At 40.6% G+C, this 17,642-nt stretch overlaps 1 protein-coding gene across 1 annotated transcript; it reads left to right on the forward strand.

Moving 5' to 3' along the window:
- The first annotated feature begins 496 nt into the window (after nucleotides 1-496).
- smox (spermine oxidase) lies at nucleotides 497-16,749 on the forward strand. The gene is made up of 7 exons (XM_008286992.1): nucleotides 497-576; nucleotides 6,554-6,788; nucleotides 8,461-8,687; nucleotides 9,519-9,692; nucleotides 10,628-11,372; nucleotides 14,560-14,720; nucleotides 16,175-16,749. The coding sequence occupies exons 2-7, from the start codon at nucleotides 6,581-6,583 to the stop codon at nucleotides 16,325-16,327; spliced, it is 1,668 nt and encodes a 555-aa protein (XP_008285214.1). The 5' UTR covers nucleotides 497-576; nucleotides 6,554-6,580; the 3' UTR covers nucleotides 16,328-16,749.
- The last annotated feature ends 893 nt before the right edge of the window (nucleotides 16,750-17,642 follow it).

Raw genomic sequence — 17,642 nt, forward strand, 5'->3', positions numbered from 1 at the left:
AAATGTTAAATAAAAGACATAAATTAGATGTTTTTCTTTTTCTTTTTATCATGTGTTTCTGTATATGGAGTCGTTTTCGCCAGCAACGTGTTACATTTTAAACACCTGATACTCACATTGGCTGATGCGTAAAAATGTAAACACACATCCACGTGTGCTTTTGTGAGAAAAATAACATTCACATTATCATCGTTACAACACTTCTGTGTCACTACACTGTTCGTTTAAGCTTTTTTTTTTTTACATGTTGATTGTGTTGGGCCTTTTTCTTACTGTGCTAGTAATGATTCCTTTATGTATGTGGCAGGTGCGTGTGCATGTGTGAGCGGCCTGTTACGCAGCAGCAGCAGGCGGCTGGGTGACAGCAGGGTTGCTCAGAGGAGGGTTGGTCTTCTCGTCATCTCTGCTCATGTATAATTAATGAGGAGGCAGCGGCCACGGAAAAAACTGGCTGCTTCTGGTTTCCAGGCATAAATACAAAGCGGAGCCGGTCTGAGGGGGAGAGAGAGAAAAAAAAACAGCACAAAGGAAAGCGGAGCACTCAGAGGTTTTAAAACTGAAGACCAAGAGAGTCAGGTAAACCAGCCGCTCTACTCCAAACCAGCACATTTAACACTGTTGTTATTGTTGTATTATTAATATTATTATTCAGCAGCGGGACCGGTGATGCCGCTGATTTAAATGTTCACCCAAAAAAAAAAAAAAAATAACGGATCGTATCAGTACGTGTCGCTGAAAATGACTGTTGGAGCCGCGTATGGAGTGTGCGCGCCGCCACCGCTCCTCAGTATAGCGAATGTCAGCCAGCTGTTTGTGTTGACAAAACAGAAAAAAAACGCAGCATTAAAGCAACCTGAGTAAGAGCACCGCGGGCACAGCAGATCAAATGTTAGTTACACTGATGTATCCGAGGCTCTGGGAGGATTTAAAGGGACAAAGTGCTCTGGATGGAATAAGGCGGATTTACGCTTCTTTTTTTATTATTACTCTCCATTGGGTTTTATTTCTCTGCTTGAAGGTGTGTTTAGGTTTTGTTGTGTTTCCACCACATCTTATGTTTCCATTGTCAGAGTGAGTCGGTAAAGTTGTCTGCTTTGTTTCAAACTGCTGCCACTTTGGCATCACTGCTTTGCTATACGTGGCAGGAAAGGCTTTTACTACACAGCTGTTCCAGGCAGCATATAGGCTGCTATAGACTACATCACACTGTCTGGCTGTCAGCTTCACTTTATGGACTGTCTCTTTTCAGTCACACTTATCCTATTTGGTACCAAAAGTTTGTCTTTCTTTATCATTGGCAAGTTGGTGCTTTTATGTATTAACAATAATCTGTAACTGATTTATTATTATTATTATTATTATTATTATTATTATTATTATTATTATTATTATTATCATCATTATTATTTTAAAGTAATTCATTCAGTGATTCAGAGCAACTTATTTTTTCTTTTTATTTCTAATAATAAAAGGTCCCGACCTGACAAACCCCAAAGCTACGAATAAAACCATAAGTTTCGATGTAAAAACATGTTGTACCTTATTAGAGAGCAGTGGCCATATTTTCTATTTCAAGGTGTAACTTAAAAACAAAAAAGTGTGATTCGCCGTCCTGGGTTATGCTTATTTATCACAATAATATATATATATAAATATGAAAATGAACTTTTAATGTATTTTCTCTGTTTGTCCTTTTCTTCTTTGTCTATTTGGTGTATTTTTTATCAGTAGTGATAATCTGGCTGATCTCATTATGTACATCTGATTGACTGTATGTATTGATTCTCTCAGTCTGGCACTTTGGCTATAGGCTACTACAATGGTCTGTCTGGACACTGTTCCCCTCTTTTTCTGCATCAGGGGAACAACCAGTGTGGTGTCCAGTAGCATAGCAGTCCAGTGTGTGTGTGTCTGTGTGTGTGTGTGTGTGTGTGTGTGTGTGTGTGTGTGTGTGTGTGTGTGGTGCTTCCACTCCATCATTCCAGCTTGGGAAAGTCAGAGCTGGGAGAGAAGTGTGGAATGTCTGGCCTTTGGCATGAACCCCCCTTGACTAGGCTGCAATTTTTTTATTTATTTTTTTTCATGTAAGGATGTAGAAATGTGTGTTTCCATGCAAATGCTCACATGGGACTGATAGAGGAAATGCAGATGTGTTTGTGTGTGTGTGTGTGTGTGTCGACACAGCTGGGAAGAGCTATACAATATGCGCTATACAAATAAAATTGAATTGAATTAAAGGGGAGAGCGAAGCAATAAAGATGCAGGACGGGAGCTCGGGTGCAGCCACCTAAGACAGTAATGCTCAAGACTGGCCCTGCTCTTGAAAAGTCCACCAGCTCACGCACTGTGCTGTAGATTGCCATTTCTAGGTCAATGGTAGCCCCCTTCCTCCCTCTCTCCAGCCTCACTCCACCCCACCCTCAGCTGCTCGTCCACCCGAGGCCGGCCCACACATTAATCTGCGGTGGTGGTGGTGTAAAGCGTGGAGCTGCGACATGTGGCGAGTGTATTAACCAGCCGTGGAATTACAAGCAACCAGGGAGGGATGCACAATCTGTCAGAGAGTCCAGTGTGTGTGTGTGTGTGTGTGTGTGTGTGTGTGTGTAAACCAATCAGATGCTTTCTATTAATTAAATTCATCCCTCACTGAAATTTATAGAATCAGATGGATTTTATAGTGAAATGGGCTTTTAATTTGCCGGTAAAGCCAAAACATTAATGACATTATTCTGTGTAAAAGCTTAATCTTTAAAGCTGTAATCTATAGTTTTCCCAAGAAGGGCTGAAATGATGTTTACAAGATTCTGGATTTTTTTCAGAAAAAAAATGTATCGATATCCTGTTTGTGCAAATAGGCTGTAGTATGCAGAGGGGAAAACATCCATCAACATTTTGTAGAAGCACATTACAAGTGCACTGTGTTTCATGACAACAAGATTTCTTGTATTAAAGTGTCTCCTGAGAACAACCTTCATCCTTGTTATTATTTGTTTAAAAATATAATTTTCCTGCCCTGCAAATGTGGTCAAGTCATGGCTAGAACAAGGAAGTCATTTATCAAAATGTAGATCATCACAGAGATGGGACCTTACTGTTCAGATAGTGCAGATTATTCACTTCGCCAATGACAAACTGTTGTATGTGGATATTACTCTGGGAGGTTTCTGTGCAGCAAATGCCAAGGAAAACATGTCACTGTATTAAACAATCATCATTAATCAATATTGCAGAGCAAACACAACAATCCCATCCACGTCCGCATCCTCCTTTTATCAGGTCTCTTGTAGCGTCTACATTTGTTGTTCGCCACAAATCCGTGTCCTCCTGCGACGCTGATCCTTAACAGCTGCAGAGTATAAAAGGACTGCAATCCTCGTACTGAAAGCATCCAATGACAAGAAACCACATTTGTGCCATCTATTCTTTAACTCCAGTAACTGCATACATAACAGTAAAGGAAACAGATGTGATAGCTTCAATTCAAGACCACAAATTGAATAAGAAAAAGTACCACCCAGCAATTACAGATTTATTTTTTTGTTTCATTTAAAAAAAAAAAAACTCTATCATTTTAGGTAACTCTTTAATCAATATATTATTGTTCCAAAAATAAACACAGTGGACGAACTCCACCCGTTTCCATTCTTCCAAGTCCAAGAATAAGTCCATTCACGTTGATGTTGCAAACATTTCAGCCTCAGATTCCGGGAATCCAACCGGTGATTAATATCGTCGTTACCCGGTGTGTTTTCTGTGTGCAGACTTAAAGCATTCGGGGCTGAGGCTAGTTTCAGTGGAAGGGAAGGCGATGAGTGGAACTGAAACTCTTTCATCATCTTTTGATACTTGAAAAGGCACATTTCGCTGTAATTCTGTGGTTTAAGCAGCAGCGAGTTCAAAACTACAACTGCAGAACGAAGTCTCATTTGATCGATTCTGCGTGGAGGGATAAATTAGTCATGTAATGTTCCACTTTAGTAAATAAATACATTCTCTGGAAAATGTGTTGATAAAATGTGTGCTTTGCTAAATCAAGTATTTTCATTACATTGATGACAGTCATATGGAGATCCAGTTTGCTGTGAAACAGTTTAACTCATTATTAAGGACTATTGTTCACATCAGCTGAAAACATTCAGATAAAATAAAATGACAGTTCACACTGAAGTAACACAACAAACTCTCACACAGCATCTGTACAGTGTGTATTGTCTCAACTTTTCCTGTGTGACAGTTTTCTACTTTTGATCTCCTGTTCAGTAAATGTGTGTGGGTCTGACCTAGATTCAAGATGAGGGTCACAAGGTCAAGTCAGATGTCACGTGTCAACCAGAGCAGATAAGCAAGTTTAACCTACATCTGTGGGCACCCAAGACTCTGTAAGGAAGTCACACAGAAAATGCTGTGCATGTCCTCTTTATTTTGAAGTCACAGGCAGGTCATCCCGTAAGCAAACTCTACTTTCTTTAAATGCTGGCTTGTGGTTTCCTCTGCACTTCCTGATCACGTGACTCATGCAGCTGAGTTGGTGGCATTGACAGCTTGCTTACAGCACTCTGTCTCAGATGCCAAAGTTGAATCTAGGTTAAAACTCAGTGAACATAGCACAGTGATCTGCATTTGTAGCTTACTTTTTTAATTCCGGGAAATCATAACAATGACCTCGTACAATCTCCACAAAAAAACAAAAAAGAGGGTGGCTCATGCTTATCCTGAGTTTGATATTTACTGAATTCTCTCTGCTGTGTGACCTTACACGAAGGGAAGCTCAATGTGTATTTTCTCCATAGTATAGTATGTACTGCCCACTCAGCGTTGCTGTGGTAACGAAGCGAGGACGATGTGTGCGTGTGATTTGTGTAGCAGCAGGATATGGGTTACCTCAGAAGAGGGGATACTGCTGCTCATGCATGTCAGGATGGCGAAAACATTTCATTTTAAAAAGTATCAGATAATAGTGATAGCAGTTTACTGATAAATAAATCCCATAAAAAGTGCAACTTCATGTTGATGCTGGGTGCGTTTTTCTGCAGGATTAACAGGAATGTCTTCTGTACAGACACCCACTGTGTTATACTCACGCACAGCTGTCCATACATCCACAGCAAGCAGCCTTGTGTTCAGCAATAACAAGGTCGCCTGTGTGTTCTGTCTTTACGGAATGTTAGTGTTTCTGAGCAATTTCAGTGTAATTACAGAGACTGTCATAAGAAATAATGTTTGTTTGTGTATAGTCTATAGTCTGACGGAAATAACAGGGTTTGTCTCGGGATTCAGATTTGGCCTTGTGCTAAATTAACAGTGACACACAGAGCAATGTAAACGTGTCGTGGAGAAGAAGAAAAAACGCTCTCAATTAAGTTAAACACAGTAATAAGCACAGCTGTAAATGTGGGTAATATTAGGGGGAGTGTCAATAAACAATGCTTATCAGCTATAAAAAGACGTATTTGTTGTCAGCACTTAATTAGCAACATAAGATAACAAAGCGCCGGTTTTTCTTTAAACTGCAGGTGAGGTTGTTATAAAAATTTTAAAAAAGGTTTAACTCAGTTATATTTAGAAAAAAAGTCACTTTTTGGTTTAGTTTGCTCGTGTTTTGCAATATTTACTTCCACTCCAATAGAATGGAGGCCAGTGGAATTTCATTTGCGGTGCTCACAGCATTGACATATTTCATGAAAGAAGTTCAAAAGCGATACAGAAAAAATATAAAACCGTTTCAAGGATTTTTTGTGACCAATCCAGAGAGACACTTGTTATGAAGCTCCCAACGCTTTTAAAGATGCTAGTGTGATTTATATAATTGTTGGGGTTTTTTTTTAAGATATTTTTTGGGCTTTTCTGCCTTTAATATAGGACAGTGAAAGAGTGATAGAGAAACATGGGGAGAGGACATGCAGCAAATGAGCTGCTGGCTGGAATCGAACCACAGTCGCTGCAGGGACTATAGCCCTGTGCATGGGTCGCCCACCCAACCTGTGGAGCTGTCCCGGCACCCATTCATATAGTTTTTAATCTGGAGTTCAACCCATTCACTAAAAACAACGCGCTGTGTGAGCAAGTCTTATAACTTGTATACACCATGGTGTAATCACAAGATAATGTCTTCAAAATGTTATTCTTCTGGACTTCAGGAGCTTCATAGTTTCAACAGTGTTGAGTATTTTATATGTAAATTTACAATTTTGTTCACAGAGTATTTTTACACCAAGTTTAAAGAATGTACTTGACAGTAAAATATGTCAGATGGCAACAACAGAAAGAAACTGTGGTGGCTGAAAATAACCACACACACAATGTGATGTAGGAGTGTAACATACTGCGATCTGGCATGCAGCCGTATATGACTCACTCAACTATCTGTCATGAGTTACTTGGTTCATATTATCAATCCAAGGTATGTTCTGTGTTATTTATGAGATGTACAAACTCCAAATATGTTGACTTTTCCTTCCTACACTTAATATTACAATGTGTGCTAGTAGCCCTTTGTCGCAGCGTTATAATTGTGCCATTTTTAACTTGGGTCATGTCTTTAATTTGTCCTCAGACTCCATTGAAGAAGAGCTTGGACGGCATGCAAAGTTGTGAAATTTCCTCAGACAGCACTGATGATCCTCTTAGTAGCGGCCTACGCACTCATCGGCAGCCTCGAATAGTAGTGATTGGTGCTGGCTTGGCCGGCCTTGCTGCAACTAAGGTCCTACTGAAAAACGGCTTCACGGATGTCACTGTCCTAGAGGCGTCAGACCACGTCGGCGGGAGAGTTCAGAGTGTTCAGCACGGTGAGAGGACGTTTACCTGAACTGGCTGACAGATATGTTATGACACATTAACTGCATGAAATCAGGAAGTTGCACACTTTCACAGTGTCATGAAGTGGGTAAATCATAAACGGCTACAAGAAATTTCCATTGGACCCAACTGCTGTGAAATCTGTTGTTTTCTTTTCTTTGCCTTCTCATCCGTCATGCAACAATGATATGGCTTCATATTTCAGAGTCCCATAGTTCACTCAGATGTTCTAAATTCAACAAATCCTGATGGAAAAAAGTGCTAAAATGACTATTAACGGAATCGCTCAACAGTTTTGGAGTTACACTAATTAGTTAAATGAAATGGATACCACTTTTATGTCTGAATATGAAGCCAGCAGGTAGCTCAGCTTGACATGAAACCTAGAAGCAGGTGCAGCTCTAGTCAGTCACTGCTTCCAAGGAAAAAGTAGTCCAGTACATTACTCCTCAAACCAGTTTGTCTTTTGTATTTCACTTTCTTTTCTGATTAGATGAACAAGATAAATAGTGGTAGTCAACTGCAGCCGTGCTGGTAAACGTTCTTAACTGTCTTGTCTTGCTGTAGGCTTATTTTAATAGCCAGATATGAGAGTAGTATTGATCCATGTAAATCCAATATCTGACCTCTTCAGTAGTTTTGCTCACACAATAATGTTTTTGCATACTTTTTACAACATCAGAAAGATTGACTCAAGAGTTTTTGCACCATCCAGACAAATTGTACACTTGAAAAGCACATTTCTTTTAAGCAACAATTTGAAATTTTGTTAGATTAATACAAAACGCTATTTGACTGCTGACAGACGAACAAAGAATCTTCTGACACAATCGAAGCTATTCTGCAGAAACAATAGCATCCGATCTGTCAAAAGCCTCTTTATAGTGCTTCTTCTTCTTTCTTTTTTTTCTTTTGCATGAAATCTTATTAACTCTGCTTTGTACTTCTAATATTTATTTGGAAAACTGTCAAATCAGTCAGCCATGCTATCATCAGAATTGTTTCCCAAAATAGACTGAATTAATACACTTTATTAGAAGCCTGTCTACTTCCAAGAACAAAAGATTTTTAAAAAAAATATGCTTTAGTTCTGTTGCTAGATTTTCCCAGGCATATCGACCGAACTGCAGGTTTTAACAGATTTCCATCATGACAAATTCTTTCGACTGGCAAGAACAAACAAGTAGAGAACAGCATCTGCTCGTGGCCTCATGCACAGAAAAGGGGTCACGTGTAGAAACACACTCATACTGCACTGCTAAATTCAAACCCATATGTCAGAGATAATTCAATCTGTTATGTAAAAGCATGATTACATGCATAGTTGTTATGCAATCATAGTATAGAAACATTTATGTCACTGCATTGGTCTGTTTTCATTTTCTAAATGGCCATTTAAAATTTTAAAAAAAACAAAAAACATTTAATGCCATTACTCTAAATAGAAATGTCCCAGTGGGTCTCAGCAACTACAGTATCTTAGCTGAGTTGACCTCCTTCTTGAATTACCTAATACTCAAGTGTGGTTGTGTGTGAGCCAAGCAGACTTTACTTACTGGTTGGTTCAAAACTGTACAAGAGATCTTGCACTCATAGAGATCTTTTTTGTTTTGTTTTGTCTAAACTCACACTGATTTCTGCTCCTTTTTTTCTGCTCCATAGGAACAGCAACTTTGGAGCTTGGAGCTACCTGGATCCATGGTGCCAATGGGAACCCAGTGTACCACCTGGCAGAGGACAACGGGCTGCTGGAACACACCACGGACGGGGAGAGGAGCGTGGGACGCATCAGTTTGTACACCAAGAATGGTGTGGCTCACTATCAGACCAACGTTGGAAAGAGGATCCCCAAGGACCTGGTGGAGGAGTTCAGTGACCTGTACAACGAGGTGAGGGGACGCATATGCACACAAACACGGACACGCATGAATTAACATCTGCATGCACAAACGGATGTATGCACGAACACAGAGAGCTTACATAATGACAAAATATGTAAGTTAAATTATGTTACATACTGCAGGCCGTAACCAGATTAGATAAAGGCAGCGGTAACTCTTTAACAAGGTGGCGCTGTCATTACAAACTCACTGTCCAGCCTGACATCGTTCAACCCAAAAAAGTTTCCACATAAGCTCAAGATATCAAGCTGGATTTTGTGTGTAAAATGATACAAAAGAGATCGAAAGCTACAGTATATGCTAAAGGGTTAAGATATGACGTCTTCCCAGTCTCTATGGCAGCGTTAATAAATATGTCTGCAAACTAATATGAAATGACCATCAAAGCATGTTGAATTTAATAAGGAAATCCACTCATTAAAGTTTTTTTTTTGACTGTTTGCGCTGTACTTCTGGAGGATGGTTTTTGTCGTTTATGTAGGTCACATCTGGAAAAGCAGTTACAGAGAGAAGATATAGAACACACAGAAGGCATTTTGATTTCAATACCAGTCGTGCCTCTTTGTTTTCTGCATCAATATTCAGAACAGAATTCCGCACCTTCAGAGACCATTTATTTTTTGTTGTGGTATGATGTGGTGTTTTTCCATAATGCCAGAGTTTAACCTTGGAGAAAATAGAGTTTGGAACCGCCCTGCACTGAAGAGATCAACCCTGAGTTGAACTGAGCTGGTTTCTTTCTGTTCCCTGTTTCACCATGCTGTGCTTTCTTTACGTCCTTCCTGCCGAAATACCCTTTGGCCTGTTTCCCTCCTTTAGGTGTACGAGCTGACTCAGGAGTTCTTCCAGAACGGGAAGCCAGTTTGTGCTGAGAGCCAGAACAGCGTTGGCGTTTTTACACGAGATGTGGTGCGCAAGAAGATCATGTTGGATCCCGATGATTCTGAGAGCATCAAGAAGCTCAAACTGTCCATGCTTCAACAGTACCTCAAGGTGTGTGTTCTGCATGTTTATGTCTATGAGCGCCACTGTAGCATTATATCACATCCTGAGTGTCTCTTTCTGTTCTCATTTCAAGACACAATACATCTTAGAATTAGTAGGGGCTTTTGCCTTGTGACTGACCCTGTAAAGACTGGTTCCATGCTGATGTTTGAGAAAATGATGTGAGATTGTAGCAAATGTCCAGATATAATGTGGTCTGTTTGCCTGCTGGCAGTAATGGCCAGGGTTAATTTGACAATAATTAGCTATTAATTACAAACAGATTAGTTTGCTAATTAGATAGTGATGAAGCCTTGGTTTTCTTTCCTCCTAACGAGCTTCATGTAGCTTTCCTCTGGCAAATATTTAGGCTTGGGCTTTTTTTTATGTCTAGAAACAAAAGAGCAGAGTTGCAGTTAAAACAACATACACCACTCCTTGTGATTATGTGATCTTAACTGACAGTGTCTTAGTGGAGTTTCATATCAGCATCCATGTAAAACATCTAGTGTTTCCTCCTCAATATGCTCTCAATGATACAAAAAAACACATGTTGTTAAGTGCAGTAGCACCAGGTTACTGCTACCATGCTGGCTCACGAGCTAATGAGTCAGAAGCAGCGGCATATTTAGGTTTTTCACTTCACTACCAGTAGGTGTCCTCTAAATAAAACATTTGTGTTCACAGCGTGTTGAAACCAGCTTAATCACGCGTTGTTGTTTTTTTTTTTCAGGGCTGCAGCGATGACTTGTTGACATGTCGTATAGAATTTAATGACTGCAGAGAGTTCATTTAGAATGCCACGGTTACGTTTTCAAACATTTGCTTTGGGTGTAACAGCTCAAAGGAAATTTGCGGTCCAGCTTATGTGGCTGCACTCTGTACATATTAGCTCGAAATACAACTGGCCTGATTCTGTGTGTTGGTATGGTTTCACGTTTCAGGTGGAGAGCTGTGAGAGCAGTTCTCCCAGTATGGATGAGGTGTCTCTGAGTGAGTTTGGCGAGTGGACAGAGATCCCCGGTGCACATTATGTAATTCCTGAAGGTTTTATGAAGATCGTGGAGCTCCTGGCCCAGGACATCCCCTCCCACACCATCTGCCTTAGCAAACCGGTCCGCTGCATCCACTGGAACTACTCAGCCCAGCATCGGGAGGTGATTGCCAAGATCAGCGACACCAACCAGGACAACAACCACAACGACAACAACCACGGCTGCCAACCTCACACAGACCGTCTGATCCTGGGCCACCCCATCTACGTGGAATGCGAGGACGAGGAGTGGATCAAGGCCGACCACGTCATCGTGACGACCTCTCTGGGCGTGCTGAAGCAGAACCACGAGGCCATGTTCTCCCCCTCTCTGCCCGAGGACAAGGTGCTCGCCATCGAGAAGCTGGGCATCAGCACCACCGACAAGATCTTCTTAGAGTTTGAAGAGCCCTTCTGGAGCCCCGAGTGCAACAGCATCCAGTTTGTGTGGGAGGATGAGGCTCAACTTGAACAGCTGGCCTACCCAGAGGAGCTGTGGTACAAGAAAATCTGCAGCTTCGACGTCCTCTACCCTCCCGAGCGCTACGGCCACATGCTGAGCGGCTGGATCTGCGGGCAGGAGGCGCTGTACATGGAGCGCTGCGACGACGAGACGGTGGCTGAGACCTGCACTGACCTGCTGAGGCGCTTTACAGGTCAGGACACGCATACAGACGCAACCAGAGCCAGGCAATTGTTATCTACCAGACATCCTGTTCACACCATACACAGTTGATATCTACACAGGATTTAACTTAACCCTTTTGCATCCAAACTCAGATCCCTTCTTCTCGGTTGAATTGCTCTCAAAGTGTTCATTGCAGCAGGATGATGTGCAAAAGAAAAACCTTTGTGACTTGACCTTTCCATAAGTTCAAGGAGCTTGTCTGTGCACTGTTGGAAAGCACCAGAAATACTCCTGAATTTACGTCAAATTGAATCATAGTTACAGCCTACATACAGCTATCTCCAGAGGAATTACTCATAAACTCGCTATTGCGTAGATGTATTAAAATCGATGCAATCAGTGCATGTGAATATTATATCGCAAGAAAGAGCACAACTGCAGTTTCTTTTAAATTATGGTTGATATCTTTATTTATTTCTTTACCCATTTCCCACTTCTGCTTCTCGGTTTCATACGTCTCTATTGTTTAGAACTTACTGATTGCTTCTCTGTGTGCCAAAGAATAATCAGGTTTTGAAATGATTTCTGCTTTGATTCCAGCGCTGGGCTCACATTACATCCCGCTTTTTATGGAAAATACAAACACATAGACACAAAATAATGGGTTGGCTCTGCACTGCAATGATTTAAAGGTTGTCGCCAAAAAAAAGAGCCACCTGTTACCTGTGCATCAAAAGCCAGTGGCAATCGTAGACTCTGAGGGGCAAAGTGGCCATCGGGGGGTCCTTGGTTGGGAGTAGGTTGAAGGGTGAGGGGGTTATAGAGGCAAACATTGGCCTGATTGTTCCCTTTTGGCTACTTTACATAAACACTTCAGTGAATAAAATAACATTTATTTTCGTTAGGAAATGAACACTAATTGTTTCCTAATTTTGAAGTAACAAAGTAAACAACCATCATGGTGCTGATAGTGCCAGGTAGGATCTCTTCCTATACAAAATATATATATTTTCTAAATGTACTGTCAACATTTTTAGCCAGGTACATGAAAAACAATCATTTAACTATATAATTCTTTCCTTTTATATGAAAGCTAAAAAGAAAATAGCGTTAGCAAATGATGGTAGATGTGGATAGTCTAGACAAAACACAGCATGAATGGCTAACCCTCATAATGACCATAATTCCAGCACATTTGGAGAAAATAATCTCAAAATAGCAAAGGGTTGACGTTTCTAATTCAGATATTTTACCTCTGAAACTATTTTAAAAATATTTTATTTATATTTGTTAATTTAATTTAACAAAAGTAAAGAAACACTCTTCATAAAATAGTCCTGCTTTTGTAGTCCAGACTGCTGTCATTTTTCATGGCAGAAAGCAGACCTCCTTTCTTGTTACGCTTTTACTATGAATCAGCAATCCAAAACCAGCACATTGACCTTGGGAGGCTGAGAAAGACCCTTGTCAGCTCAGTGACTCATGCAAACCGTAACTCGGGGTGAGGCATTGTGTTCCATAGAAGGGAAATGACATAAGCTTCATCTGTGATGTAAGCAGCTTTTTGAAAAAAGGTTGACAGACAATGCAACTAAATGACTCAGGTATCTGGGTTGCTGTTTTTTTCAGTCCAGTGAGCAGCAAAATGCTCTGGTGTGAGCAGAAGACTGATCATGTGTTGGATGAAGCAAAGAGTCTGTTACAGAATGGGACATCTGATCCTCCCTTTTTCTGGAGACACAAACACACACAAACGGCATATGTGTTTATAAGTTGTTCAGTGTTGACTATATGAAGCGCGTCAGTTTTTTTCGCAACAGGGAGAAAAACGGAAAAACCTGACTCACTGTTTTAAGGTGATTGCAACATAAAATGCAGCCGATGCTGTGGGTTGATGCATTGTTTGACAATAGATTAGCAGAGAAGCGCGGGGAGAAACTCAGACATTATTATCCGGCGATTGCTTCAGAAATAGGTCACAGTGTGAGTACAGAGACAGTGACTGTCATTTCATGATGAGGTCAGTGGACTTCCTATAGATACAAATGCAAATTACACAAAAAGCAAACACACACACACACACACACAAGCACACATATTCCTCATTTAGGTCAGTGCGGGTTATCCCCTCAACTGTTGCTTAATTACATATAGACTCGCTGGTGCCTCTCACACAGGGTCACAAGTTGATTAGTGCTGGCAGATAGAACGTCCCAGTAAAAGGCTTCAACTCACAGTCACAGCATTCTTGGTTTGAATTGGTTTGATTCTGTAATGCACTCCAGGGTTGTTCCTGGCTCAGAATGGTGACGACACACAACAACAAGATTAGTCTATGTAAAGTCAAGAGCAGTGAATCTGTGTCACCGTGTTTGACAGAGATCTAAGCCTTTTGTTGGTATTTCTGACCACTTGATAAACAAAAATGTCTTGTGTAAATGAAGCCCTACTTACCAAACAGGCACTTCTTACTATTTTTGCTCTGGCTATAAACTCTTTGGGAAAAATATCCTGGTCATGGAATTTTATCCACACTGGTGCAGTATGTCTGGGAATGTCAGCGTCAGTCTGTCCACCACATTCGTCCAGATAAAATTATCTCAATAACTAGCTGCAGGGTTTCCATGAAATTCCCCAGAGGAAGAATCGTGCTGACTTTAGTGATCTTTTTTTCCATTTTGCAACACTGGCAGGCCCAATTTTACACAAATCCTGTGAAATATCTCAAAATGTACAAGTTCGATCGGTACAAAATGTCATAGAGACATTCATGATTCCCAGATGATGAATCCTGATTACTTTGGTAACGTCTTGTACTTCAAAACCACTGAGTTTTGTAGGTTTTTTATGAGGAAAAACCGTGACAAATGTTACACACACTGTTGTAAAATTTGATACACATAATCACATTAGTACTCATTCAAGCTCCTCTCACCACTTTTGCTTGAATTTCTCTATGTTCCCAGCTATATTTTGTGTTTAGGGCTACTTAGCAAACAGAATAGGGCATGGTAAACATTGTATCTGCTAAACATCAGCGTTGTAGCGTTGCCGTTGACGTTAAGTTCAAAGCAGCGGCTTAAAGAGCTGCTACTGTGGCTGCAGACAATACTCTTGTTGAGACACCACACTCTCTTATGACTAATATAACGTTCTGGAAACTCCCTCCTCTATTTGTACCCACTCTTTGCCCCCCATCTGTTTGTTGTCCACAGGGAACCCTGACATTCCAAAGCCCCGGCGTGTCCTGCGTTCTTCGTGGGGCAGCAACCCATACATCCGAGGCTCCTACTCCTTCACCAGGGTCGGATCCAGTGGTGCGGACTGTGAGAGGCTGGCCATGCCGCTGCCTTATGCCAACAGCACCAAGGCTCCGGTAAGACATCCACAGACGACACAAGGGGCTGGACACAATAGCAATGACTGCTGGCATGTAATATATTTATATAGGTCGCCTAAAAATGGTGACATTTCTAAAGTTTGACTGGTGTTTGACTCACCTTTGTTGTAATTATTATCCACATCTAGCAGTGTTGTGCTTATTTTGATGCATATTTCGGTTATTTTGTTCACCTTATTCTGTAGTGTATAGTGCTGTTCACATACGAGAATGCCGAGAGCTGTTAGATTGCAGGACAAAATTCTTTTGTTGTGAGGTGCCACGCTGTCCTGGAAAATGAAAATGGATGACGCAGCTGGAAGTCACTCAGCAGAAATGTTATGAATTACTATTACTTAATATCCTAATATTTTTGTAAGAGGTTGCCTGGAAAGTGCTACACAGTTCAGTCAATTGGAAACTGAAACTTTAGCTCTGAGTGGTGAGTTTATAAGTAATATTCAGAGAAATGTCTTTTCTTTAGCATAGCGACGCTAAGGCCTGAGTTTATTTAGTACGAGACACCGTGTGGCTAATACAGTCATCCTCAAATGTATTCATACCCTTCCATTAAAGAAAAGGCAAATTTCCCAATAGTCACTCAAATAACTAGAAACTAAAAAAACTAATAATAGATTAAAATTTGCTAAATTATAATTTAGTGAAATAAGACATTGCTTTTTAATTGTGGTTGAAAAGAACAATTTTTTAAAAATAAAATAAAAAATATCCCGGACATATTAGAGCGCTTTGCTGATGAGCAGTGGACCCAAATCAAAATACCTTTTTTTAAAAAAAATTTATTATTACCTTTGTCAATTTCAACCTATTTCTGCAGTTTTTTTCCTTCTTTAATGGGAGGGTATGAATACATTTGAGGACGACTGTATGTGTTGAAATTCCTGTCTTGTTTTTTTATTTTTTTTCAATGAACGTCTCACCAAATATTGCATCGCTGTAGTTCTTCAGCTCCTCTATAGAAAATTAGAATTACACTCGCAGCGCTTTCACCCTCCGTACATTTGTTTGTTTACTGTCATTGCCTGCACTCAGGGAGCATCTGGCCGGTGCAGAGCAAATACAGCTGGTGTCAGGAGGGTTGTGAATACTGATTCCAGGCCAGAAGTCTAGACCGTGAAACCTGAAGCACTCTGGGTGAAAGGGAGAAGGAGGTGGGGGGCGGTGGGGCTGGAGGTTTTGTATGCCCACTTGACACTGCCGAAGGAACGGCATGACCCCTCTGTCAAAAGTGCAATCACACGCCCTCGGCAGAGCAACCATAGCCTCCTACATGTAGAGCGCTAACAAGGGACTCTGCTGCGAGAGAGCACCAAAAATATGTCAAGATGACATTGATGGATCTTGTTTTGAATCTGGTTATTTTCTCTCAAATATTTTATCATTCTCCTCTCCCCTTTTCTCCCCCCTCCCCGACTCCCCTCTTTGCTCAGCCCCTACAGGTCCTGTTTTCTGGAGAGGCCACCCACAGAAAATACTATTCCACTACCCATGGTGCTCTGCTGTCAGGACAGAGAGAGGCCACTCGCCTGACAGAGATGTACCAGGACTTGCACAGAGCGGAAACCACAAAGCCTAATATATAAAAATACAACAAACCTCTCACTAGTGAAGAAAAATAAATAAATTACACAACTGTTGAGTTGAAGCTTTTTATCTCGATGATTAAGTTATACTTAAAAGCATAGCTCGGGCATTATTACACTGATAACAAATGAGTATTGTTTCTGTTGTACTGTAGATTTGAATCATGCAACATTTTATTTGAGATGTACTGTTCAAAAGTTGCCAATGGTGCTGTCATTTCTTGTCTTTACCATTCTGTCATTATGTTTTGTTTTTTTAATCAGTAATTTAATGTTTATCATAACAGCATCTGTAATTTAACTTGTTTTTGTAAGTGCCTTCTGTACGTAATGCTATGTTATTTCAAAAAAAATAATAGAAATACTAAACAAAAACGGAGAAAATTTTAACTAAATAAAAGTTCTATCATCATCTAGCAACACCTGTTTTCCTGATTCATCTAAACACAGCAGTGTTACACATCAGATATCTCCTCTGTGTCCGCTTCTGTCCACAAGAATACTTTCCAGCTAAGCACGACCACAGACCACAGTTTTTCCATATTATCATCACTTCGGTATCTGTTTGAACGTATGAGAGGAAATAGAAGGCGAGCGCACATGGAAAGAAAGGAAAATGCTCCAGAGCTACTGTAAAAAAAGCTGTGCCAAAGTGACAGATGGTGTTCCAACAGACCTCAACCCAGTCCTCACGTCTGTTGGGCAACACTGCTGGTTCTCTTCATTAGTGACAAACACCGTCAGGGACTGAAAAGACCAGAGAAAGTTTTAATTAGCATCAAAAAACAAGAAAAACAGGTTTTAAATAATATATTTCCCCCCAACATATTAGCAGCTGTCATTGTGATATGACAAGTGTTGGGAGGATTATTTACAAAGCACCTAATACACGCCTCTAGACATCATTTGTCACATATTCAGCTACATTAATCCACCTGAATGACGTGCTGACAATTACTTCAACATTGTCTGGCATTATTATTGCACCCAACCCTGATACCTAAAAGCAAACTGTGCCCTGAACGTATATTAGCACTTGCTGTAGAGCTGTAATAGGTAAACACAAAGGCAGTCTTTGGCAAAAAGGGCTAAGGACATTTAAGCATTTAGGTCTATATCTACGTCATTGAATAGGAACAATTAGCAAAAAATATAGTGCACAACCTGAAAAACATTTTTTCTTCAGTCACAGCTGTTGCCAGTTCAGATACATTAGAGAACAGTAACTTTGTGGATATGACACCAGATGAGCTCAACAACCCAGTCTGAGCCATACAACTGAAGACGTTCTACATACTGTTCCACAACTTGATGA

This window comes from Stegastes partitus, unplaced genomic scaffold (assembly GCF_000690725.1).
Source record: "Stegastes partitus isolate 25-593 unplaced genomic scaffold, Stegastes_partitus-1.0.2 Scaffold11, whole genome shotgun sequence".
Classification (NCBI taxonomy): domain Eukaryota; kingdom Metazoa; phylum Chordata; class Actinopteri; family Pomacentridae; genus Stegastes; species Stegastes partitus.